This window comes from Drosophila subpulchrella, chromosome X (assembly GCF_014743375.2).
Source record: "Drosophila subpulchrella strain 33 F10 #4 breed RU33 chromosome X, RU_Dsub_v1.1 Primary Assembly, whole genome shotgun sequence".
NCBI classification, from domain to species: Eukaryota; Metazoa; Arthropoda; class Insecta; order Diptera; family Drosophilidae; genus Drosophila; species Drosophila subpulchrella.
Genome location: NC_050613.1, coordinates 13,633,806 through 13,660,130, shown reverse-complemented (window position 1 = coordinate 13,660,130; position 26,325 = coordinate 13,633,806). Strand labels below are relative to the sequence as shown.

Genomic DNA, 26,325 nt, shown 5'->3' with positions numbered 1-26,325 from the left:
TGAAAACTAGGACCCTTGAGGATTGTCCTGAAATATCACGTATTTTACACAAATAGTACTTTTCTTTACTTATTGGCGATAGCAGTGAACAGCTGTCGTGACAGCGATGGTTTAACAGCTCTGAATCAGCGATCTGGCAGCTCTCTTGCGCTTAACAGCTCACTGTTAATAACAGCTACATTTTCGATACATTTCAGCGCGTTTTAGATGCTTGTATATTTTGGCGAAAACAAAATTAAATAAATTTCATGAAAATAAATTAAGAATATCTGGGGTGTATTTGAAATAGTTAAATATTTTGTTCAAAACTAAAGTGATGAAAAAACATTCCGTGCCATTAGAAAGCGGTTACATTCCGATAACTTCGAACATTTGATGTCTATCGGTCATCATTTATCACTTATCTGTCTATTATTCAAATTAATCATCACTAGCAAAGTGGGATGGAGGGAGAAAATAAATTTAAGTGTAATATGGTATTTAGAATCTAAATTAAAGCCACTTAACAATAAAAAAAAACATTCCAGGTTATACTTGAAGTAAATATATTATATTATAGACTACAGATATACTATGTTTTAATAATGTATTCAATTGTGAGATAGGAAACAATTATGATAAGCCAAACTATTTAAAACCAAATTCATGAAACTCCAACTAAAAGAGTGAGGTATTTATTTAACAATTATGCTTACATACAGGTTTAATTTCTAGATATTCTCCCAACACTGCTAATTACATTCCATATGCGTTTGTTGGCAAGTGAAAACACAAGAACCTGCCATGAAAATAGAAAGCGCCATTAAATGATTTGTCTTTCTATAATTTATGCCACCAATGCCAGCTGTTGCTGGTGACTTAGCTGTAAAACCGAGTACGTATAAATGTACGTGCTTTCGCTGGCAATTACCTGTAAATTGCTTTTCTGACCCGACCCCAAAATGCCAAAGAATCTCCCGCAAAGGGCAAACGACCCCAACGATCTCTTTAAAGTTTATTTTTGGTTCGATTTTGGCGCATCTGCATTTAAATGCCAGCATTTGACGACCCAAAAACTGAAGTCCAATGCATATAACGACGGGGTCTTGAGTGGCTGCGGCTCATTTCGTAATCGCATTGATAAACCGGACTGGAATCGATCCCCATACGAAACGATACGATGCGATACGAACCGATCCCATGTTGCAGTAAAAACCTTGAATTGCCAAATCTTTAACTGCTTTTTGCTCCAGGCTGACAAATCTTGCATATGGGAAGTTGCCAAACCGAAGAGCGGCATTTTAATTTTGAATTTTTCTTTTTTTTTCTCTCGTTTTTTTTTTTTTTTTGCTAATTGCAAACCAAACCAGTCGCATATAACACACGCACACTATCGAGATTTAATCGTGATTAGTTTACAAATTAATTTGCCAATTGAATTTCAGATTTAGATTTCTGAGCTTCCAAGAACCACCTCTATAAGATCGGGCGAGAGTAAAAGTGTATTTTTAATTAGCCACTCCACGCCGCGAACCTAAACTAGTTTTCCAGCCCGTCTGGTTTTGCCGCATCTGTGATGTCTGATGTTGTATATTTTTTTTGATTTTTTTGATCGGAACGGATCGCATCTCCCAAGGACAGCTGCTTTTGGGTCATTGCGTGGATGTTTAGCATATTTATGCATATATTATGTACATATATTACCGGCATGCTCCGGTCTTTCAGTGGAAACATCGGGATGTGACACAGTTTTCCTTCCACATAGGCGGGGAAAAAAAGACCTGAAAGATCTATCAGATATGCCACAAAAACTTTCTTGTATTTTGGACCAAATGAAACTATTTTTAACATTGTTAGTATCTTGTATTTTCTGTACGTGAATAATAATAAATATATATCAATCAAGGCATTTTGATTTTTTAACAGGCTAATCTATATATCATTATACGTTTAGTGATCTTGGATCATACTATTCTTATATATTAAAAGTTTAAGTACAGCAAATTTTAGATTGTAAATTTTTTTTAAATATTGTTAATTTTCCGGAAGCATTAATGGAAAAAAAGCAATCTACTGAATGTAGAAATTGACAATGCAAACCTATTCCGCCTGAAATTATGCGAGTGAAGGCGTATCAGCATTTTTGATTTGCGGGAGTGGTAAAATATTTAAATATACCTAATATTACTCTGCGATTAATGGGTTTATTATAATGTGCATAATCAAGAAAAAAGATTTTTTTTTTTAAATTTAGGAAAATTATGAATGCTACGCCCATGGCGAATCCTCTTCAGCCTTGAAGCCATTTTTTGGCTGGAGTTTTGGACAAAAGGACGGCCCGGTCTTTCACTTCATCTCAGCGCCAATTTTGCTGTTTTGTATGATTATTCGTTTTTTTTTTTACTTAATTTGTTATGGTCTTTTGTGAGGTGGCCTTTTATCGGTGTAACGCCATTTGCATGCGGCCCATCAACTCAATTCAATTCAACCCAACTAAACTCACAATCGGCCCGGGGACCGTTGCCGCATATGAATTTGTTTATGTTCATTTTCGTATCGCTTTTTCGGCCACATCGACACACTGATCGCTGGGAACGGGCACCCTACCCAAACAGGATCCATTGGTCCATAGATGGTGGCTAACTTTTGAACGAAACAGCAAGACCCGGAAATATGTATCACATAGAAGCTGTTTTTTTTGTGCTATTCAACTAATTGGTACCCTATTCTCAAATGACTGCATTAAGCTTATATCGAATTTAAGTATGTATAAAAAAATGAAGTTTTACTTACGCTTACCCCCTCTGTTTTGTCAATAACACTAGTTCCACTTAGATTTGGATAGCAAAGCTAAAGAATTCGAGACCAGATATAAATTATTTTTTATTTTTTAATACACTCAAAAAAAAAATCACCATAAATATTAGAAATTCGCCCGTGATTTTAAAACGCCATTGAATTAAGAAATATTTTCTTGAATTAAGAAATATTTTCTTGATTATAGAAAAAGTTTCTAAAATTTACGGAATTTCGCCATATTTTTTTTTCTTTGTAAAGAAGAAGAGGAAGAATAAAAATTTTTCTTTAACTAATGGCGAATTTTTCTTGATTTTTTTTCTTGAAATAATGGTAAATTCTTACTTAAATTTAGTAAAGAAATACCCATATTTTAAGGAAAAAGTGACTTTTTTTTATACATTTTGATGGTGGTCTAGCTGGTAAAGACGTCCGGTCAATAAATAATCGTACAAAAGTACCTGGTTCGAGCCCACGCCACGGCTAGTCTACCCTTTGTTTATTTATTTTTCTTTTTTTTTAAATTTATTTAATTTTTATTTTTATTAGTTTCACTTTTCTATTTACCAAATTGTTTAAACGGTTGTTAAAAGAGTTTAGATTAGAATAAACGTTATTGGTATGCGTAAAGCTGGACCAAAAGCACCATAGCCCTCTTTAGTCATTGTATGACAAGAAGCACGCGTGGCCGAATGGTTAAGACGTCTGGCTATGGTGTGAGCAGTTGCGGGTTCGAGTTCACGCCGGGGTTGTCTGAGGTAAGGATTTTTCCATTTGTTATTTATATGTTTATAAAAAGTATTTATATAAAATAAATCTTACATAAATACAGGTAAATATAAAAATGTACATATATACTATATTACCATGTAATAATTGCCTTTAAAATTAGAAACGGTTTTATCCATTTAAAATCCAAAATTGGTATACAAAACCAACCAAATTCCTCAAATGTAGAAAAAGGTAATCTTACAAAATAAATATTTTTTTCTTATTTTAAGAAAATTTTCCTTAATTTTAAGGTTATTTACCATACATTTAAGAAAAATTTGTCATTATTTCCAGAAATGGCAAACCATAAATTCAAGAAAATTATTTACTTAAAATAAAGGCGAGTCGCCGTTGGCTCAAAATCATAGGCGATTTTCTTGATTTAAGGGCGAATTTCTTGATTTAAGGGCGAATTTTTTTTTGGGTGTAGGTTTAAAATATGTACAATGTAGAAATATTTGATATATACGATGTATTAATAATTGATATATTTAACCATCAAGTGGCACCTTATCTTGAGATTAAGCAAAAGGCGCACTGAAGAATTCGCGTTAAAATATTTTGGTTGCCTTTCAGATGCATGTATTGAATTAGAAATTAAACATCACCTAAAATCACTTCACCACATAAGTCTAATTGCTATTTCTGGCCGTTAGATGGTGCTTTATACTAAGACTGAGCGGTGCCTGCACTAAAGAATTCGAATGATGAAATTAACATCATACAAAATCACATAACCAAATAAAAATAGTTTCCTTTTCCGACCGTTAGATGGAGCTTTTTACTGAGATCGGGTGGTGCCCTTCCTGAAGAATTCGCGAAAATATATTTATGTTTTATTTTAGATGCATGTAAGTAACGTCATCCAAATAAAAAAAGATGCCATTTCTATCCGTTAGACGGTGCTTTACAGCCAGACGAGCGGTGCGGGCTCTGAAGAATTCGCGTAGTTGTATTTAAGTATCTTTTAAGATGCATATGAAGCTAGGAACGTCATCCAAATAAAAAAAGATGCCATTTGTGGCCGTTAGATGGTGACTTACAGCCAGACGTGCGGTGCGGGCTCTGAAGAATTCGCGTGGTTGTATTTAAGTATATTTTAAGATGCACATGAAGCTAGGGCATATCGCCAGCGGCTTGCTGCACCTCGTCTCTGGAACTTTCTTGTTTTTGTGCCATTACATCTGCGGCTCGCCTTTCTTCGCCGCCTTTGGAGCCCCGGTCCCAGCCCAGCTCCAGCTCCAGCTCGTTTTGGCCCGGCTTGGTGGAAGTGGCAGTGGCAGTGGCGGGGGCAGGGGCGGGGGCGGGGGCGGTAATGGCCCCGCCCATTGGCATCGGCTCTGCCGCGGCCGGCGCTGCCGTCGACGTCGCCGTCGATCGGAGCCGGTAAAAAGTCTTGAAAAGTGCGCCTCTTTGGCGTTCCGTTGTTAGTTTAGTTTAACCATCGCAGCGCTTGAGTCGCGATCAGTTGCTCAGGCCCAGTACCAAGTTCCCAGCTCCCAGGATCGTCTCTCTTTTGTTTTTTATTTTTTGTTTTAAGTCAGCATTCGAGTCAAAAATGAAGTTATTTTTATGTGCCATTGCTGTGACGCTGTGTGTGGCCACAAGTGAGTGTGAATCGGAATTAAACAATGGATATGGATCCGTGGGATAAGCAGTGTTGATGTGATTTCTGGTCAATTTCGATCCGAGCCATAGAAGTAGCAACTTGTTGCTAATTACTTTGACACTGACACCAAAATGTGTTGTTATTTTTTTTTGCCAGTCGTTTGGTTTTAGCCATAGCTCTAAGGCTAGATGGTATAAGCCATAAGCTTCAAGCTTTAACCAATGACATTTAGACGTCTCGCTAGATTGCGTTCCAGCTTTAAGTCGAGTCGCGTTTTCGGATCCAATCCATAAACATAAACGAGTTGGAGATGGAGGGCTGGTTTTTCTTTTTCCGTCTGGAAAAACTGGAATGCTGGCCAAGCCCAAGAGACGCTGGCTGTCTGGGCCGCTGGTTATGCAACTCCTGCAGTCTGTTGGCCAAGTCGAAGTCAAAAGAAAACCTTACTTTTCTAAGCCGTTAAACCGCGTTCATCTCTGTGGCCAAATGGTAACCGGAAGAGGGCATTGAACTCGGTCTGGTCTTGGTACATTTTGGTGTTTTAAAATATTAAAGCAAGTTAAATCTCTTGAGATTTGAAATCACTTAAAATAGGGTTTCCAAAAGTATACTGTGATAAAAAGATCGGACTACTTCCTAGCATACTTTTAGATACTTTCATAGGTGGTTTGGAATCTATAGAGATTTGACTTGAATCGTTGGGACTATACCTTTTTCGGATATATCTTAAGATTCTTTAACAAGTTAAACGATTTATAATCCTACTTTCATAGGTGGTTTGGAATCTATAGAGATTTGACTTAAATCGTTAAGACTATACTTTTTTCGGATATATCTTAACATACTTTAACATGTTAAACCATGTATAATCTGTAAAGATTTCAAATATTCCGTAACATCATATCCCTTTTTTTTATATTATTGAGATCTTGATAAGGAAATTCAATAGATTTCGTATTTCCATCAGATTCTGATCTGATTTATCCATTATTCCTTATGCTATCTTGTCTTCAAGTAACCTGTTTCCTGAAAACCATTGCTCATTTCTTGAGCAGGAAACCGCAAATGCGGAATTGCCATCGATGAATCGAGTGCTCGTTCGATCTTGTTACACTTTCGTGTGTGACTGGGGCCACCAGTTGCACCAAGAAAGTGAAAGTGGGAAAACAAGTTGACTCAATCTTTATCTGTTTGTACCTTTTTTTTTCCCCCCACAGCCGTTTCCGCCGCCAACTTTGAGTGCCCCAAGGCAAATGGCCAGTTCGCCGATGAAGTGCAGTGCGACAAGTTCTACGTCTGCGACGATGGAGTGGCCAAGGCGAAGCTCTGTCCCGATGGCCTGGTCTTCGATCCCCTCAACCGCAAGTTCAACAAGTGCGACCAGCCCTTCAATGTAGACTGCGAGGACCGCACGGAGCTCCGTAAGTCGGCCATCCTCTATAATTAAGTACCCATCTTATCTGACCCTTTGGGAGTAAACCAGTTTATGCAACATAAGTATTACGTATACGAAGTAACTATGTCAAGGCAAAGTCAACTTGGCAATGTGTATAACAGATCAGACTTAGTGGGCGGGCAGAAGGTCTTCTTTTTATGTCATGATGTTCGGGATAATGCTTCCTTTTCATTTTTTTATAATCATATTAAGGTTATTTTAGTTTTGAACTTCTTAAATTTGTTTTTATTTGAAACATTATTATCTAAAATGTATTAGTTCTAGTACAAATGTATTTTCAAATAGTGGATGTTATAGTTTTGGATTATCATATTATCTCATAATATATTTTGGCAATCTTTTTGGCTTTTTGTCTTTAAAAGTTTGAAAAAACTTTATAAAGATGTCTAAAAGTTTGCTGGAAATTATAAGACTTTATGCTTCAGCTTTGCAAAATAGAACTTCTGGTTTAAAAACATATTTTAGCATTCCATTGCACAACCTTATAAGGTATTTCAGATCTCTACAGATCTGTTTAAGTTGCCTTAGATCTATAGAAATTCAAGATCTAACCCAATATGATTTCCATTTATACAGAGGAGCCCAAGTCCAGCAAGTACTGCCCACGCAAGAACGGATTCTTCGCCCATCCCGATCCCGCCGTGTGCAACATCTTCTACAACTGCATCGAAGGCGACGCCCTGGAGACCAAGTGCACCGTGGGTCTGCACTTCGATGAGTACTCGGGCACCTGTGTGTGGCCCGATACCGCCAAACGCGAGGGCTGCAACCCAGAGCAGAGTAGGTCCACCCTGAAAATAGAGTGAGGTTTCTGGAAATAATCTATATATTTTTACAGGAACTTCCGAGACCGGCTTCGTGTGCCCCAAGGATCAGCCGAAGACCGATGACCGCGGCCAGGTGGTGACCCATCCCAAGTATCCCCATCCCACCGACTGCCAGAAGTTCTACGTGTGCCTGAACGGCGAGGATCCCAGGGATCTGGGCTGCCAGCTGGGCGAGGTCTACAACGATGCCACCGAGATGTGCGATGCCCCCGAGAATGTGCCCGGCTGCGAGGACTGGTACAAGGATGTCGATGACAAGAAGGACTAAGCCAGTTCCGGCTGACCTTTCCCATCACATCCACACTCACACTCATGCACACAAGCACACTGAGAAACAAAAAAAAAACAATCGAAACAAAACACAACACCGATTCGCGTCTTAGTCACTTAAATTTAGTAGTTCTAGCCCATTTCCTATAGAACGTATGTGTAGCAGTTAAACTTCAATACTCTGTTTACTCTCAATCTGATCTAACTCTCTACTGTTCTTTCTCTTTCCTTACTATCTGATCTGTCTCAAATTACCTCCTTTCCTACTACCTATATCTATTTATCTCTGTGCCCAACCGAATTCTACCAAAATTGTTGTGTATATATTTCCCACTTCCAGACTTTCAACCTAATTTTATACAAAAGAATAAACTGATTTTTTTATAAACTATACCTACCAAAATTATCTATCTTTCCCACTCCTCTGACTCTGATCTCTACACTTTCCTTACTATGTTTTAGCTATTTCTATGTGCTTTTCTCTGAACAATTTTCCACTTTGAATCGTTTTCTAAAAATATATATTTATTTATTTTTCCTAATCGTATTCTATATCAAACTTTTCTGACTTCTTTAATTGTTTATTTTTCTATATTTTATAAAAATTCTCTAAACATTATTTCTTTGTCATTTTGCCTTTATCATTGTATTTTAAACCACATTGATTTTTTTCAAAACTTTCAACACCATTTACTTACAATCTTATTCCAATTCTTATATTTCTTCTTCAAGTTTTAAGCTTTTATTTTCAATATCTTTTAGTGTTCTATACATTCCACATTTCTTGTCTAATTTTCTCCTTTAAATTCATATTTTTTCAAATACTCATTAGACTATGCTACTTTATAGTTCGAATTCGACAAACCCCAGGCTATTTATTGATTAATTTCTAGACTGTTATTTTTTCGAATGCATTGTGTGCAAAGCCTACAATATTTGCCTTAATCTAGTTTCTACATTTCTACTTTTACCTAATTTATTTAAGGCATCACTCATTCGACAGTAAATCTCTAAATGTAAGAAAATCCCTTCCGTAAGCCAACTTCATCCCAGTAATTTTCACTTTGTCTTTGATTAAAAACTGATTTCGAATCTATACAAAATAAGTGTGCATCTCGTTTGGGCATAATAATGATGGCTATTGAAGAGAGTGATCGACTAATCAATCAAACCTTTCACTGCGCACGCAACTCTGGGAATATATATATGGACGTAATATCGGGTAAATTTTTTGTTTGTGGTGGGGGGGGGGGGGGGGTTCCTGGTTGGTCCATCCATTATAGCCCTTTGTCAATCCAACGGACACAAAGAGTCGTTAATTACCCGGGTGGCCAAAGCAAAGCGAAAATAAAAAGCAGCCAAGAGATGTTATGCAATCGCCGAAGCAAAGCAGCAGCAAAGCAAAGCAAAAGCAAGAGTTTTGCAATAGTTAACAATGTAACAGCAATCAGCAAACGGGAGACCCAATCATGAATGAAGCTTATGGTCTGCGCGAGCTTTGCCTTTTACTTTCAATCACACATGTTGCCAGAGAAGCCCGATTTCCTCCTCAGACACGCAGTGCTGGCGGTTTTTCTACCAGGAGTGGATTAGCTATCTTAGTTTAACTGGCAAAGGCTAGATGTTGATCATAAACGTAAATCTTGGGGCGAAACTGACCCTAAAAACTTCAGGGAAATCATTTAAATGCTTAAAAGTATGCAATAAGATATTATGATGTCAAAAATCCCATGAATTTGTCCTAAAACTCGAGGTTATTCTTTTCACTGCATACTTTTTGGCACCTTTATAAGTGATTTCAATACCCCAGTGATATATAAGCATCATTTATAGTAAGAACTTTAATAATATAGTAAGACTTCTAAGATTTATAAAAAAGGTTGCTGGAACTACACATGGATGGATTCGTGACTTTTTTAAGACATTACTTTCAAATATCTCTTAAATTTATCATGATATACTTACAAGCATGAGTAAAATTATTTTAAGTTAGAGAATTTGCATTTCCCATCTTAAATTTCTAACGAAAAAATAAAATATCTGCAAACTTTTTGACGGTAGTCTTAGGCTTTGAATACAAGTTTTGGAAAGTCTTAAAAGAGTGTCTAAAAGTATTTCAAGCTATAAGGCTTCTACTTTTCACAGCATACTTTTAGACATATTTTTAAGAGGTCCTAAACCTCTAAAAATTTAACTGAAAGCCCTGCTTACGATTATTATGTTTGCATCCGGATCGATATGAAATTTGGTATATGGGTGCAAATAAGAAAAACAAATCAGAAACCTATATCTCTCCAAAGTTTTGATTTACTTATGGTTCATATTTGATGGAGAAAATGGCTGAATTGGCAGCACTGGACAACCCAAATCCCGTTTTGCATCCAAAGCAACCACCAACAATGCAACAACAATGGCAGCTGTGACAACACACAGCACCACCCACAAAACCCCGCACCCCCCCATATCACCCCCTATATCACGAACCCAAAAAATAAAAGCCAAATTTTAAGTTTTGCAAAACTTTGGTGTCGTTTGTGGGTTTTTTTTTTTTGTATTTGTTTCGATATCGGTTTGGTTCGGTTTTTTACTTAGTCGGTTTTTTGACCACGTTTCTTCTGTTTTTTTTTGTATTTTTATCATTTGGCTTGTGTTTTTTGCTGCCAACAGCAAAAACAACCGTCGAAGTCAACGCTGCGCAGTCGCAGCTCGGCCGCTTCTTCTTCTTCTTCTTGGAGCGCGGTATAAATCTTTTCAGTTGAGTTTGGAACGCGTAACCGTTAAAACGTACAGACCTCTTGGAGCGGAAGTTTCAACTTTTATCTGCGCGTATTTGAATATATATATATTTTTTTACGGTGCGTGTGTGTTGGTTATATTTGGTGTTTTCTTGCATTTCCTCAACTATTATTATATCAGGCATATAACATATAAATTATATATTCAAACATTAGGAAACAAAAACATGCAGCGATTCGAAGTTTGCAGTGTCCTAATCCTGGCCTGGATTGCCTGTGGTATGTATTATTATTGTTTATTATTATGATTATTTTTTGTAGGGCCTTGGTCGCCGCAAAACGATTATAATTTTTTTCAACTCCCGCTCACAATTAGCGCAACCTTTCAATTACTCGCGTGTGTGTGCCTCGAAAATGGAAGCTTTTACTTTCAAAAATTCCAATGCAATCGCGTGAAGTGTCCAAATGCGATATATTGGCGGTACATTAGTGCCTATAGTATGTACAAATGCCCCTTCGAATCAGCCAGACCGTTAGCTCTTTTGTTCTCACCTCGAAAATCGAGTTCGGATCTTAATATATATTAATTACTGGTTTTGAGCCGAAGGCTAGGCCGCAGATTAGCAGCCCGCCTGCTCCACTTTAACCGCCAGACACCCCGATCTTTGGCTATATCCATATAGCAATGGGCTATACCTGATTTGGCATGCAGATCATGTGCTCGATCACTTTTGCTTTTGTTTCCACCTAACTGACTCACTTGGCCGATCCGAGATCTTGGTGCTGGGCGCGGATAATACTCTATATGTGTATATATATATATATATATATCAGCAGGCAATCCGATCCAATCCGGCAAGTTAATGGGCTAAATAAAACAAATGCCAAACCCAGTCAAAAGTAGAACTTGGGCCCGTCAAACCAGTTGACAATTAAGTACGATAGCGTTCACATTATACGATCTAGTTCTGGGTTAACCAAGGCAACCAGTTTCAAACAACCCGGGTCCAACCGAAAGGTTGATAGGATCTAATAATTCGCCACACGCTTTGGCCTTTTCGATAAGAGATCAAAGTTACTTACGTCACAAGAAGACTCCTTAAGCTCGTTTCTAAGATATTTAGAATGATAATATTTTCAAACCTATATAGGTTTCTGAAAATAAATCACTTACACTTGTCTGATACCCATAAGATAGTTAAAATCTATTAAAATTAATCTGTTTTAATAGGAATTTCTTTAAAAAGCCACCATAACTACGAAACCTTAAAATATAAGTAACCGTTATATGATTTTGATTGACCTAAAACAAAAGATAGGTGAGATCTATTATAATAGAGCTATAATAAAAGGTTCCTAAAGTAAATTACTATTATTTGATTGCCAGTACCCATGAGATAGATAATATCTATTACAATCGATCTGTAATAGGATAATTATCTTTAAAAATCAACTGATAACTAAGAAACCTTAAGAGATAAGTCACTGTTATTTGAATTGGATTGACATTAGACATAGGATAGGTAAGATTTTGTATAATTGAGCTATTAAAAGTGAATTATCTTAGAGACCAATCGGTTTTTAAGCGACCAATCAAATAATCAAAGTTTTCCAGAATTAATAACACTCATTGTCGATTATTTAATGGTAATGACCTAAACAATTTACAGATTTTAGCAAATTAGCTTTCTTTATATTATTTGAATAGATCACGCATATCCTCTGTGATAAGGAACCAAATGATATGGGATCGATGACATTTTCACTAAATGATATTTCTTTCATTTCGAGACCAAGACAAATTACCGGAAATCTTTAAAGATTTAAATATATATGCATATGCATGTTTTGCCTTTGATTTTCGACTGTGGGCTTCGAGAAAATTGTGTGCAGACAGGCAGACAGTCAACAATCAACAATCAACCTGTTGCCCGATCTCGATGGCATCGGCATTTCGAGCTTACATCACACCAGCTCCAAAGCTCCATCTCCATCTCCACTTCCATCTCCATCTCCACCTCCAAAGCGATTCGAATCGCTAGACGCGGTGCGAAGATGCGCGAAAGTGTCGTGGTCGCAATTGTGGCGTCACTTGCACTTGCATCAAAACCAGTTGGGCAGGTGGAAAGGTGGACCGGTGACGATCCACCCGGGGATCGGTTGGAGGGGGCTAACGGATAGAGATAGACCGACTGGCGGACAGGAAGGAAGTAGACGCCACTGCGATTCGGGTTTGATAATGGTTAATGGTGGGAAACCGTTGGTAGCGTTTAAAAACAACCGATACTAAATAATCGGTTTGCCTACCATCCCAAAACTCTATAGAGCCCTTCTGAGCACGCCTTAAACAGACTCACCTAAACCCAGCTTCGAATTAGATCTACACAGAGAGAAATAACGCATTAGTGGACTATTAGCCGATCTGTTTAAATAGTTATATGTTGCTTACCCAAATGGCGAAACCAATATTATTTTTATAAATCCAATTAAAGAAAATACCAAAAACAGCTATCTAATATAGTATTTCGCTAGTTTAATATCATGTTAGATTCTGTATATCCTATTGAAATCAATATTGAATGTTATTTATGGGTCTACAAGTATGTAGTGTTTAAAGGATAGGCCTCACTCTGGATAAATTCATTGTACTTCTGATTTTATAATACATTGTTGCCTACTTTTAGACACCCAGAATGACATTTAAGAGGGATTTAAAATCCCTAGTGCTTTATCTGGTACACCAAAAAGAAAAGTATTATTATAATGTAGAGTTTCTAGAATAAAACAAAAGTTTGGGCTTCATTGGCCTCGCAAGTTAAATATGTACCATGACAGAGTCCAATACCGTATGACCATATAATGATAACTTCCTTGTGTACCTTTTATAATCCGATTAGTAAAATATACCAAAATATTTATGTATATTAAAAAGATGTTGAAATTTTAAAGCAGTTGAACTACGTATGTAAAACAGAACAATCTTGTTCTAGTTTTCTTAAAGTGATATCCTTTGACTCACCGCCACTTTATTGGAATCCATTTTCAGGACATGCCCTGGCCGTGGGATCTCCGGAGTGCCCCGAGAAGTACGGCGTGCAGGCCTACGCCCACACGGAGAACTGCGACCAGTTCTTCCTCTGCACCAACGGCACCCTGACCCTGGAGACCTGCGAGAACGGACTGCTCTTCGATGGCAAGGGCGCGGTGCACAACCACTGCAACTACAACTGGGCGGTGGACTGCAAGGGTCGCCAGTGGGATCGTGAGTCCTTGGGTTCCTGAGCACATCTCAAGCCGTTTACTAAATGGGTATCCTCTCCACCTAGCCACTCCCATCTCCACGCCGGCCTGCGAGTACCAGTTCGGTCTGTATGCGGTTTCCAAGGACTGCTCCACCACCTACATCAAGTGCGCCCACGGAGAGCCCCATGAGCAGGACTGCGACGCCGGATTGGCCTACGACGAGAGGATCCACGGCTGCAACTGGCCGGATCAGCTGCTGGATCACTGCAATCCCGAGGGTGAGTCACCAGTTGCACCACATACATTTATTGTTTTTGAAAACTTCAAAATATATAGGGCTTTTATAGGTGATTACAAACCAATAGGGATTTTTTAGAAATAAAATAAAATTCATAATGGCAAACAAATCTCATACATTTTTGAAGCCGTCTTTAACAAAATTAATAGCATTCTTTGAGGCACTTAAATGACGTTTATAGAGTTTTTGAAACCAACTTCAAAATAATGAATAGTTGCATATTTTTAGGGTCTTTTTTAGGTGATTTCAAACCTCTAGGGATTTTTTAAAAAATGAAATAAAATTCATGGTGTCATACAAATCTCGAAAATTTTAGAAACCACTTAAGTGATTTAAAGACTTTAAAGTTTTTTTAAAATATTAATATCATGGTGACACTTAAATCTTGTGAGTCTTTAAGACCAGCTAAAACCCGCCAAAAATATTATGTCGCTCGGTTTCGGTTCGAAAATATAATGTTTGGAGTCCCTTGAAATAACTGAAAAAGTAAAATACCAAATTAAAATCGAAGAATTTTTGAAAACATTTAAAAAGCTTACTAAAAGTGTGCTGTTGAAATAATATGTCGCTTGGTTTGGGTTCTAAAAAAAATCGTTGCATAATTTTAGACACTTTTATAGGTGATTTCAAACCTCTAGAGATTAATTATTATCTTAAGTATATAAGTATAAAAGTTCAAAAACCACATTTTAGTCAAAAAATTCAGTTTTTCAATGCATTGTCTAATGAATAAAGTTTTACCAGATACAAGTTTAAGTGTGCCCTTTACATTCACGCATTATTTTAAACTAAAAACCATCTATTGTATTAATGCATATGAAAACATTTCAAATATAATATATAATATATTAAACCATTCCTTTGAACAATCCAGCTGTCGTCGGCTTCAAGTGCCCCACCAAGGTGGACCCGAACTCGGTGGCCGCCCGCTTCTGGCCCTTCCCCCGCTTCCCGGTCTCCGGCGACTGCCACCGCCTGATCACCTGCGTCGAGGGCCATCCGCGCCTGATCAGCTGCGGCGAGGACAAGGTCTTCGACGAGCACACGCTCACCTGCGAGGAGCCGGAGTACGCCAGCGGCAGCTGCGCCAACTACGGCAAATAGGGATCGCCGATCGTTCCGTACATGTATATACTCACGAACCAACTACAGTGCAATCTCGATTATGTGAATGCTAAAATTAAAAAATATTATTTGTTTGCTGCAAATTTCGAACGAGTTGTTGTTGAAAAATATGTTGTTTGTTTTTTTTTTTTGTTTGCAAACCAATACTCCCTAGGTTTTTATTGATTCGCTGATTCGAGTGTGCACTGTACTGTGTTGTAAGGATCAAAGCTCCGACTAACTGCTGCGTCCACTCTTCTTCCGTATCTAGGTTTCACTGTATTAAAAAAACTTCCTAGCCCAATAGCTTGTTAACCTCTTTGCTTTTTAACCGTCTCCACATTATTGTCACTTTTTCCTTTATTCTTAACTTGTTTGCTGTTTGGTCTCTTTTGTATATGAATCACAATAAAGTTAATTTTATTTATTGTACATTTTTTAAAGGCACAACAAGTTATTTTTGGGTAAGATGGAGGAATCCATAAGGCCATTAGAAGAAATATTCTCTTAACTTTATGGTCTTTATATTTTTCGGGGTCGGTTTCGCCCCATATTCAAGTATAAAAGGGTATTACGATAACCTTCCTTTAAAATTGTTCGATTTTTAAATTGTATATTTAAAATTATAACTTTTAATAGGTAAGGTACGTAAACACATTTGTATGAAAGTTATATTCCCATAAATAACAAAAGTCGTAGTGTTGTTAATAAATCTATGAAATATATTTTATTAAATTGAAGTATACCAGTTTAGTCTTGTGTACATCCTAAAATATTAGCTTGTTGATCCACAAAAACCTAAATATTAAACATATATGTTTGGAAGCAAAATATTTAAGTGATGTTTGTCAGAAGAGATGTTTACATATCATTATTATTTGGCAGCTTAAATCAAACATGCGAAAAAATAAATGCACAAATTGGCTGCAGCTTTTCGGAACTAATTGACGTTGGCAATAAACTTGTAAAGAATATGTATTTAAATGTTATTGCAATTAAATAATACTAATAATGAATTTAGATAAGGAACACAAACAATCTACAAAAATATTTTAAGTGATGTATAAAACAATGCAGAATTAGTTCCCACCTTGTAAATATGAAATGGGAAATAATTCAGCTTACAGATCCATTAATTCCCATGGCCAAAGACGCCCACCGAAGCCTATCACATCGAAAATACAAAAAATAAACCATCTTAACTAATTATTGCTCCGGATTCAGTCGACCAGGTGACGGCCATGGTCCTGGGGCGTGGAGAAGATGATTGCGTAGATGAGGCCGTCGCGAACGGATTCCGTGGGATTGCCCACATTGAACATGAACTTGACGCGATTGCAGTTGGCGTCGGGCACACAGGAGTACATGGGATACCAGCCGGTCTTGTTAAACACCACATAGATCTTGTAGATCTGATTCCTGTAGATGTACACGGGTCGGTCGAAGGTGATGTCCAGCAGCGAGTCGTAGCGCACTCGCGCCGTGCAGTGGGTGTACGTGATCCTTGAGCCGTGCATGTCCTGGATGTGGGCGTACAGCACCTCGGTGTAGCGCTCCGTGAAGCCGGCCGACGTCATCAGCTCGCCGCACAGCACTCGCGTTGGCACCTGGACGCCCAGGATCCAGATGTTCGTGTCCACTTGGAAGGTCACGCCAGCGTCCGTAACGCTGGTGTTGCGGAAGTCAAACTGTCGGGTTAGGGAGCGCATGCAGTATGCGCGAACCATGTCGTTGTGCGAATTGCCAGCAGCGGATCCAGCTCCACCAGCTGGTGCTCCCCCAGCGGGCGCCGGTCCTCCTCGTTCGCCGCTCTCGTCCTCGTTGGCTGGCGCCGGAACAGCTGCCCCGCCCTCGTAGCCCTCGCCGAAGCGCAGCGGGGCGGGAGCTGGCGCGGCATCGGGTTGCACGCCCACTGGTTCGGGGGGGCGCATACCCAGGTCCTCGCCTACAAAGCTGAATCCCGCGGTGATAGATCCGAAACGCGGCATAACGCCCATCATTCCGCCGCCGCCACAGCCAGGACCTGCGCCGCGGACTGACGGACCCGGTCCCAGGAAGCCGACGCCGCCCGGGGCAGCAGCTCCAGTGCGGTACGAGGAGGACAGCTCCCGCTGGGCGTGTCGGTGGCCCGACTCGTAGAAGTTGCGCGTGCTGCGCGACACACAGAAGCCTTCGGGCATGTGGCAGTCGTTAAGCGATGGACTCGAGATCTTGATCAGGATGGAGAGGGCCTCGTGCTGCTGCAGCAGCTTGGAACGAGCCGGACCCTCGGCAAACTGTTGCGGTGTCATGGTAAGGAAGCGTATCTTTTTCACCGCCTGCCGGAGCATGGCTCCGTCCAGAATGGTACGTTGGGCGTCCATGATGTTGATCATATTGGCGGCAGCATCGGCGGAGGCATCGCTGTCGATAATCACCAGATCGTCGGAGCCCGAGGCCACGTCCAGAGGCGGCGAGGCAGCCGCGGGAGCAGCAGCAGCAGAAGCCGCTGAGGAAGTGGAGGCCATGCCGGCGTCCGTCTCGAAGCTGTCACCCTCGTCGTCCTGGTGCATGTGCTGCACCATGGCCGCCACATCGGGCTCCATCTTGATCTCCTCAACCAGCACATGGCCGGCGGTGGTGTCGGGCGACTCCTTGGTCGGCTGCCCAACCTGCCCGCCGGCGGCGCTCTCCTCCTGCCCGGATTCGTTGAGGATGCCCCGCTCGCTGGCGAACTTCAGCAGGCAGTTGAACAGATCCAGCTCAGAGTCGATATTCAGGCGGTTCTGATCGAGTATGGCCATCAGGGTGGAGACCTCGATGTCCAGGAAGCTGGGATCAGACAGCACCTCGCGCGTATTGGCCGCGATCAGGTCCATGCTGCTCTGCATGAGGCGCGGCTCATCGAAGAGCTTGGCGAACTCGTACGCCCGGCAGGCGTTCTTCGGACTAAGGTCCGCCCAGAGGAAGTGGGTGCAGCGGGTGACCACGTGGGGCAGCATGTACTTCTTGGCGACGTAGCACAGCTCGCAGGCCTTGTCGAAGGATCCGATGGTGATGCGGTCCGTGTAGATGTACTCCAGCATCGCCTCGAATGCCTCCGGCTGCACGTCCGGGATGACGATGGGATCGGTCTTGTCCGGCAGATTGCCGTAGAACATCCGCTCGAAGACCGGCGAGGCCATCGCCAGCAGCAGCTTGTGGCCGGCGATGAGCCGCTGGCTCGGCGAGGAACCCGATCCCACCAGGAAGCGGCAGTCGGCCCACTTCTCCGAGTGCAGCAGGTACTGGCCCCGGTCCTTCAGCTCGGTGAGGCTGTTCTGCCAGTCGATGTCCATTGCGGATGCGGTTGTGTGCGGTCAGGATTGCTTGAGACCAGGCGTTTGCCCCTCGGTTTTGTGCGAAAACTCCCCGTAAATACAACACGATACAATATTTAACCACCTCACCTCGATATCGATTAACGATGGGTTAGATGTCGGGTCAACTGATATCGATAACGATTTCAGTCAGTTTGCAAACCTTCAGAACTTGAAGTTTGACTTTAGGCTAGCGGTATTTGTGATATTTCGAAATCATGTATAACTGCAATTTATGATATCTCAAGCATTATAGGTCTTTAAAATTAATTTAAGTTAAGGTAATATGACAGTTAATAAAAATCCTGTCTTAAAATTAATTCCCATTTACTTAATCTTCGAAGACTTAAACTTTATTTCTTAAATATTTTGCAAAGGTTCTATAGCTAATAGTCAAGCTATCAGAGGTTAACATAAGCATGTTTTTTTTTAATGTATTATTATTTAAATCTTTTTTATTTTATGGACGTAATATCGCGCAAGGTTATTCACAGAGTAATTACTTTTCTATTCTATTTCATTTTCCCAGCTAAATTTCGGACTCATTTTAATTTTATATAGGTATATATGTATAAACCTATTGGCAAAACATACGGATCCGTAGCAATGAAATGGATAGTCCAAATATGTGACTTTTGGAAGACCTTGATTTTAGCAAACCTGTTTGTTTTTCCATGTTTTTATTGTTGTATACCCAAAAACTGAAAGATCTTTATGAAAATGGGTATTATGTTTAATTTAAAATAATAATAGTAATTTCGTTGTCTGTAATCGATATTTGCAGGGTTAACATTCAAGGAGTTGCCACACTTTCGGAATCATCGATAGTCTTGAATAATCATCGTTTATTGTACCAGCTCTAGTTATAATAGCAACAATTGAAAACGAAAATATAAAGTAATTCGGCGCATTTAAAAACCGCGAAGAAGACAATTGCATAAAGGAGGTGATAACGAAAATAGCGAGAAGAACAGACGTGAAAATAATAATATCGTTAGTCACCTGCATTCCCGTGTGTGTGTGTTTGTGTGTGCGTTAGTGCGTGTTCGTGTGTTCGTGCTTTGTTCTGCGAGCGTGTCGTTTTGGTTGAAATGGCAAAGAAAACCTACGACCTGCTCTTCAAACTCTTGCTGATCGGCGACTCGGGAGTGGGAAAGACGTGCATATTGTTCCGATTCTCGGATGATGCGTTTACGTCCACATTTATATCGACCATCGGTGAGTAACGGCACCTTGCATACATACATACACACATGTCAGCTGCACAGCCAGGATATGTGCGCCTGTGTGGGTGGGTGGGTGTGAGGGTGTGTGTGTGTGCCTGGGCGTGGCACTGCCTTATCGACTGGCGGACGCACTGCTTGCTTCGATCACCTTGTGGAATTGACATGAATTTCAGCAATTTAAGAAATGTTAACCCACTATGTACATACATATGTGACTCCCTTAATCCAGCACTAAAATAAAATCGAAACACGTAACACGAACGTGAAAAGATTTAGTTGGAATTTCTGCTCGATATGCTAGTGATTCATCACTGGTGCGGGGAGGGGGGACTTTATAAATTTACCAAACTTCAAGTTCTATTCCACAAACGTAATCGATAACATTACCGTGACGTCATTGGGGCTAATTTAATGTTTGTTTTTCCGCACCAAAACAATCGTTGTATTTGAAAAACCTTTCTTGCAGGCATCGATTTCAAAATCAAAACAGTCGAGCTGCGCGGCAAGAAGATCAAGCTGCAAATATGGGATACCGCCGGTCAGGAGCGATTCCACACGATAACCACCTCGTATTATCGGGGGGCCATGGGCATAATGCTCGTGTATGACATAACGAACGAGAAGAGTTTCGAGAATATAGTCAAATGGTTACGGAATATAGACGAGGTAAGTGATCCCCATGCTGCCGCAAGACCTATCATTCTAAATGTATGCCGGAATTTTCATTTCCAGCACGCCAACGAGGATGTGGAGAAGATGATCTTGGGCAACAAGTGCGATATGACGGACAAGCGGGTGGTCAACAAGGAGCGCGGCGAAGCGGTGAGCATCTTCCAAACCCGGGATCCCTTTACCCGTTTAGAGATTAGAGATCGTTAGCTAGGAAATACCTTTCAGATCGTTGGCATACATCCATTAAGAAAGGAATTATAAAAGCTTACGGTTCTAAACTGTTCTTCAATTCTATAGCAAATATTTCTTTACTGTCCTCTTATTCCTGGGTTCTATAAGTTTCAAACCAAAATGTTTTTGTTAACTAATCAATCATACAAATAATAGGATTCTTTGCATATTTTTAAAATCATGGCTAATATACATATTTAAAAAGCTTACACTACCCTCGAATTCCTGGATTCTATAAATATAAAACAAACATGTTTTTGTTAACTAATCAATCATACAAAAAATAGGATTCTTTGCATATTTTTAAAATCATGGCTAATATATTTAAATAGTTTCTAATAATTTAGGGGAACATAATTCTTCGTATATGTTGAAATCATTTAGCGAATAACTTGGTCCTATTATCCGTCTTTCTTTAGATAGACTGGTTTTATCACATTCTTTAGATATCTAGAAAGATAAACTGGCTTACGTTTCCAACGAATGTCCTATTAAATTCCATCAGAAAGCTATAATGTTAAACTGATTCGCTTACTTGAATGTTTCCAATACTTGAAGAGATTATAATTCTTGAATAAAAAAGAAAATATATTTTTCCTATCACAGTCTTATGGTATCTAAAAAAATACATTGATTTGCGTTTCTTATAGTTTAAAATCAATAAAGAGAAAAGAATTCTCTTTTTTTTCAGACAGCTAGAAAGTTAAACTGATTTACGTTCTTTATAGTTTCCAAATTAACCAAACAAACCAGAGGAAATTCCCCGGCAAACACAAACAGCCAATTTGCGTTAGAACTCATATGGTTATTTATTTATTGATTGCTGCTCGATGATCACATATGTGTATATACGATCCATGCCTGTTTTGATCAATTTGTTTACCGATTGTATAACCCCCTCTCCTCTTCCATTTCTCCAACGCGTTTAGATTGCCCGTGAGCATGGCATTCGGTTTATGGAAACATCCGCCAAGTCGAACATAAACATCGAGCGGGCCTTCTGCGAGCTGGCCGAGGCCATTCTGGACAAGACATCGGGACGCGAGTCGGCGGAGAATCCGGAGCGTGTGATCATCGATCGGCGGAACAACGAGAAGGCGCAGGGCTACAGCAAGTGCTGTGCGTAAAAAGCGGCATTCGAGGCGAACGGGGCGTGGTTTTGGCCCGGTTTGTGTGCTTAGCTGTGCGTGGGGAAGACGGCGGAAGACGGCGAAGGATGAATGGAATTGGAATTGTATTAGATCGGATTGGAATGCGTTGGGGATCGGTTTCTGAAACTGATCCGCACAAACGAAATGGGGAAACAAAGCAATAAACCCGGGGTCACTCGCGCACGGTGGGTACTTACTTACGCAGATGGAACAAGCAACAGAAACAACCTACCTAAAGTTTAACAACAGATATTGTAATACAAACATTTGGATGAATCTTTACAAAAAACAAAAAAAAAAAAACCCAGACGATTGGTGGTCAGATCAGATAGCAAGTGGAATGGGCTACGTTAGCACAGCTCCAATATAGGTGGGGTTTATTTGCATTTCGGGTTGCATTCTTTCGGTCAGCTAACGTGGAAACAGAAGATCAGTTCCAGGGACTTAAGATAAACAAAGACGGCAGACATAAGCAACTTTTGTAACGTAACTTTTGATACATATATAGTCTTACGATTCCTGTACTCAGTCGTTCGTTCGTTCGCCATCACTCGCACTACTCCCCTGCCGACCCCCGCTTAGTGTTTTGTTTTTGTTTTGCGTTTCAGCCTAGATATAACACCTATAAATAATATACATCGGGTAGTGTATAGCTTAGGATGTACCTAGCTTGCTTTCGCTTTGTTTTCAACGATACTAAGATACTAAGATTTCGATGGAGGGGGGCGGTAGGGGTTATTAGATAGTAGATTCGTACATAGATCCTCTCTGCAGTCACTCCACTCATCAAGCCCTGGGTCAGAGTTCGAGCTGTTCCGAAATTGTTTTCTGATTATTGCCTATATATAAATATGAACCATATATTGCATCGTTTTTATATGCATTATTCGCGCCCGCACACCCAATATTATAAGATATGTGTACACTTAAAGGGGGCGTGGGTGTGCGCGCGTGTATATCTCCATGTATGTGTATGTATGTAAGGACGGTGCACGCCATGAATGTAGCATCCGCAAGGGAGGGGCGCCCAACCCCAAACGCACCGACGTGCGCTCGCCTCCTGTCTCCTTGTAATATTATTCTACATATATTTTTTTTTCGTGTAAACCAATTATTTGTAACTGTATATGGATTTAGTTTAGTTGTCTACACCAAATGATTTACCGATTAAAAATATAAAGAACAACCTAAACCATGTCATATAATCGAAGGACTATCATTTTTGGGAGGTTAAGAGTTCCAAACATAAGAAATCCTTCCATTTGGAATGTATAAATTTAACAATTTAATTGGAGAATCTTCGGTGTAAAATACATCCTGCATCAGGTATATAAAAAAAAGTTTTAACTTATTTGCAAGTCTATTGTACATTTGATGTACTACTTGGCAGTGCGATGGACACATGTCCCTGCTATCCAGGTGGACAGCACCTGCAGCTCATCGTCCAGGAGAATAAAGTCCGCATCTGAGCCAAAGTCCAGGGTGCCCTTCTGTTTCTCGATCTTCAGACACTGAGCGGGATGCAAAGTGGCCGCCTCAATGGCGTAGACAACGGAGCAGCCTGCAAGATGGAGCATTCAGTGAGTGAGAATTCTAGCAAGGATCAGCTGCAAGGATCTCACCGGTGGCCTTCTGGAAGATCCGCACGCACTCGTCCATGGGGGCAATGCTGCCGCACAGGGTCTCCGTGCCGGCGATAAATGCTTTGCCCTGCTTCACCTGCAGCGGCAGTTGTCCTATGTGGTGGACACCCTCCTCCAGGCCCAGCGCCGATATGGCGTCCGTGACCAGGATCAGGCCCTGCGGATGCGTTCGATAGGCAATCCTCAGTGCCGCCGGATGCGTGTGCACACCGTCCGAAATGAGGCCAAAGTAAACGGTCCGCCCGCGAGGCACTGCGTCCGAGGCGAGCAATCCAACCAGGCCGGGATCGCGGTGATGGAACGGCAGCATGGCGTTGAACAGATGCGTGATTAGCGTGGCCCCCTGCTGCACGGCACGCTCTCCATCGTTCAGTGAGGCCATCGAGTGGCCCAGGGCCACAGTGATACCTCGATCAGCCAGCTGGCCAATTACCTCCGGGTCGGTGACCTTCTCCGGCGCCAGGGTGATGATCTTGATGCGCTCCAAGGAGCCGTAGGTGCTCTCCAGCGAGCTCAGTCCCTTTTTGAAGGATAAATAAAGAAGGTTTATTAATAGGATTCAAATAATTCTGAAAAGCTCTAAAGATGTTATGTTAGATTAAACAGCAGATCTAAAGAGTTAGGAACCCACCTTATCAATGGTCTGAATGCAGTTCTCCGGATGCGCACCCTTCTTCTGCGGATTTATGAAGGGACCCTCGGCATGGATGCCCAGGATTCCGGCGCCCTTTGGAACATCCTTGGGAATGCGCGGCAGTATTGTGTGGTAGCTCTCGTTGGGCGAGGTCACCAGCGTGGGACAGAAGGAGGTGACCCCGCTTTTGACCAGGCCAAGAGCCACCGTGGTCACGCCCTCCTCGATGGTCTCCGTGTCGTAGGAGAAGTCCACGCCATAGCCACCTTAAGAAAAGAAATTATAGATTTAATATTAAATTTTAAAATGATATGATACCGAAATGAATTCTTATATGCTAACCAAAACAGGAATTTGTATATCTAATAGTGAAAATAGATTATCTTTATCGCCATATCCCTCCATTGTCTCTAAAAGACAAAGAACCAGCTTATCGCGACTTAAGTTTAACCCCAGTGGGCCCTCGCTGCAAATGCCCACTGTATTTGTGGTTGAGCTGCTGCTTGGGGCCTTTGAAGTCACGATAAGATTAACTCGCTCCGATTACGAGTGCTCCATATTGCGGCTCGTCAAGGGGTAAACAGAAACGATGACCTTGGCGGCTGATTGAACCGCGGCGAAAGTACCAATTACTGGGATCGCCGGCAGAATAACAGCTCAATATCATCTATCATATCATTCTAATAAAGGAACATTTTTAAATAGAGATGAATATTATTTTTTGTAGGGTTGAAGGCATCTGAGTATAATAACTGAGTTAAAATACCACTGCCAACCTAAGATTTTTCTTTTCATCTTTACTATTAAATGTATTTTACCATCAAATTGAAGTGTATTTAAACATATTGGTAAAAAGTATGGCAAACATTTAATGATCTCATCACTCTTTATCATGATATACATGAAATGAAAAGGGAATATGATAATGATTATTATAATATGATTATTTTATTGATTTTATCCATATAATATTGGATCCATTGTGGGGCTTAGTTATAATTCCGAATACATGTCGTCCCAAAAATCATGAGATATGCAAATATGTGTTTGACCTTTCGGCATACATTTGTATTTTTTTTAACTATGTAGAAATGCTTTAAAAGTATATGGTTCTTCATATTAATCATATGGATATTTTCTGATATAAGGATAGTAAGGTCTGGGGAACTCACCGTTGATCTGGAGGTCGATGTAGCCGGGTGCGATGATGGCGCCTCCGCAGTCGATGCGGCAGTGGGACTTCACCTGCTCGTCGAAGAAGACGGGCTCCGGATTCACGATCCTTCCGTCGCGAACCCACAGGTCGTCGTGGATGATCCGGTGGCCCCGAACCAGGCGGCAGTTGGTGAACTGCAGCAGGCGGTGGCTTCTCTCAGGGATCTCCCCATCCGTCGCCTGCTCCTCGCAGGTGCAGTTCGTCCGGACGTCCATGGGAGGCTAAGGGCAGGGGGCGGGGCTGGCGATCCGGGCGGAATGAGCGATGGCTCACAAATAAACAACTGAAAAGAAAAGTAAACTAAACGAACCAAAAAAAAAAAACGTACTTATCAATCAGCTGTAGGCTGGCCAGCTGGCTATTTTATAGCCAGCAATATTAGCTATTTTTTAACTGGGTTTAAACACAAACAAATTTTATTTGGTTAAACCTTCAAGACATTTGGTTAATATAATTCCTAGATTTATTTTTATAATTTTTTTTTTTTTTAAATATACACTCTGTAAAGAAATTTCTTATTAGTTATTAGTTATTAGTTAGCTGCCTTTAGCTACATCTAGCTACATTTTAATACTTAGCGTGAGATGGAGTGCATTAGCTGACAGCCCTTAGGCGTAAGCATTCGATTGCCGTTAATCGTTATCGACTAGATTCAAATTTAAATTCCGCGAATTAACTAAATTTATAGCGGGGCAAACAACATTTTGTTTAATCATTCGTCGCGGCCTTGTGCCCCCGTCCCCGTCCAATTTGTTTTTATAGCCATAGTGTCGACTCCTTCGATGGCATCTCGTGGACGCTGCATAAAATGGCAATATTTACCCAACCAGCCGACAGTGAGCAGGCCGAAAATGCAAATGCAAATGATAATGACGACACGGCACCCAAACAGCAACAACAAAGAGCTTCAGGTGACAATGTGCACTGGGAAAAATATATTTTAAGTTTAACTTGTAACTAAATAGCTGAAGTTCAAAGTAATATATGGTAAAATTATAAAAAATTTGATCATTTGGCATATGTAAATTGAAAAACATTGAGAAAGGTAATAATAGAAGGTTGCCTATAGAATAGCATTTATTTTTAATTTTATAGTGTAATCAATTTGCTTTCCATTGTTTAAAGG

At 40.5% G+C, this 26,325-nt stretch overlaps 5 protein-coding genes across 5 annotated transcripts; 3 read left to right on the top strand and 2 right to left on the bottom strand.

Moving 5' to 3' along the window:
* Positions 1-4,975: 4,975 nt before the first annotated feature.
* LOC119557700 (protein obstructor-E) lies at positions 4,976-8,101 on the top strand. Its single transcript, XM_037870574.1, has 4 exons — positions 4,976-5,153; positions 6,373-6,576; positions 7,188-7,391; positions 7,450-8,101. Exons 1-4 carry the CDS (start codon positions 5,105-5,107, stop codon positions 7,704-7,706), a joined length of 714 nt encoding a protein of 237 aa, XP_037726502.1. The 5' UTR covers positions 4,976-5,104; the 3' UTR covers positions 7,707-8,101.
* Positions 8,102-10,447: 2,346 nt separating this feature from the next.
* On the top strand, positions 10,448-15,531 carry LOC119556962 (protein obstructor-E). Its single transcript, XM_037869469.1, has 5 exons — positions 10,448-10,563; positions 10,660-10,722; positions 13,490-13,705; positions 13,770-13,964; positions 14,859-15,531. The coding sequence occupies exons 2-5, from the start codon at positions 10,671-10,673 to the stop codon at positions 15,086-15,088; spliced, it is 693 nt and encodes a 230-aa protein (XP_037725397.1). The 5' UTR covers positions 10,448-10,563; positions 10,660-10,670; the 3' UTR covers positions 15,089-15,531.
* Positions 15,532-16,045: 514 nt separating this feature from the next.
* Positions 16,046-18,538, bottom strand: LOC119556960. The gene has a single exon (XM_037869468.1). The coding sequence runs from the start codon at positions 18,403-18,405 to the stop codon at positions 16,309-16,311; it is 2,097 nt and encodes a 698-aa protein (XP_037725396.1). The 5' UTR covers positions 18,406-18,538; the 3' UTR covers positions 16,046-16,308.
* Positions 18,539-19,273: 735 nt separating this feature from the next.
* LOC119557308 (ras-related protein Rab-10) lies at positions 19,274-22,901 on the top strand. The gene is made up of 4 exons (XM_037870020.1): positions 19,274-19,644; positions 20,119-20,318; positions 20,385-20,474; positions 21,485-22,901. Exons 1-4 carry the CDS (start codon positions 19,518-19,520, stop codon positions 21,680-21,682), a joined length of 615 nt encoding a protein of 204 aa, XP_037725948.1. The 5' UTR covers positions 19,274-19,517; the 3' UTR covers positions 21,683-22,901.
* A 66-nt stretch (positions 22,902-22,967) lies between these two features.
* Positions 22,968-25,509, bottom strand: LOC119557965 (N-acetylglucosamine-6-phosphate deacetylase). The gene is made up of 4 exons (XM_037871010.1): positions 25,156-25,509; positions 23,981-24,249; positions 23,329-23,869; positions 22,968-23,267 (listed from the first exon to the last, which is right to left on the bottom strand). The coding sequence occupies exons 1-4, from the start codon at positions 25,412-25,414 to the stop codon at positions 23,086-23,088; spliced, it is 1,251 nt and encodes a 416-aa protein (XP_037726938.1). The 5' UTR covers positions 25,415-25,509; the 3' UTR covers positions 22,968-23,085.
* Between the last annotated feature and the right edge of the window lie 816 nt (positions 25,510-26,325).

Coding starts and splice junctions, on each gene's coding strand:
- LOC119557965 (XM_037871010.1), bottom strand. CDS start 25,414: ATGGACGTCCGGACGAACTGCACCTGCGAGGAGCAGGCGACGGATGGG. Junction 24,250..25,155: donor CATCGACCTCCAGATCAACG/GTGAGTTCCCCA, acceptor TCTTTTCTTAAG/GTGGCTATGGCGTGGACTTC. Junction 23,268..23,328: donor GATCTTCCAGAAGGCCACCG/GTGAGATCCTTG, acceptor TCCATCTTGCAG/GCTGCTCCGTTGTCTACGCC.
- LOC119556960 (XM_037869468.1), bottom strand. CDS start 18,405: ATGGACATCGACTGGCAGAACAGCCTCACCGAGCTGAAGGACCGGGGC.
- LOC119557308 (XM_037870020.1), top strand. CDS start 19,518: ATGGCAAAGAAAACCTACGACCTGCTCTTCAAACTCTTGCTGATCGGC. Junction 19,645..20,118: donor CACATTTATATCGACCATCG/GTGAGTAACGGC, acceptor CCTTTCTTGCAG/GCATCGATTTCAAAATCAAA. Junction 20,475..21,484: donor ACAAGGAGCGCGGCGAAGCG/GTGAGCATCTTC, acceptor CAACGCGTTTAG/ATTGCCCGTGAGCATGGCAT.
- LOC119556962 (XM_037869469.1), top strand. CDS start 10,671: ATGCAGCGATTCGAAGTTTGCAGTGTCCTAATCCTGGCCTGGATTGCC. Junction 13,706..13,769: donor CAAGGGTCGCCAGTGGGATC/GTGAGTCCTTGG, acceptor CTCTCCACCTAG/CCACTCCCATCTCCACGCCG. Junction 13,965..14,858: donor GGATCACTGCAATCCCGAGG/GTGAGTCACCAG, acceptor TGAACAATCCAG/CTGTCGTCGGCTTCAAGTGC.
- LOC119557700 (XM_037870574.1), top strand. CDS start 5,105: ATGAAGTTATTTTTATGTGCCATTGCTGTGACGCTGTGTGTGGCCACA. Junction 6,577..7,187: donor CGAGGACCGCACGGAGCTCC/GTAAGTCGGCCA, acceptor CCATTTATACAG/AGGAGCCCAAGTCCAGCAAG. Junction 7,392..7,449: donor GGGCTGCAACCCAGAGCAGA/GTAGGTCCACCC, acceptor ATATTTTTACAG/GAACTTCCGAGACCGGCTTC.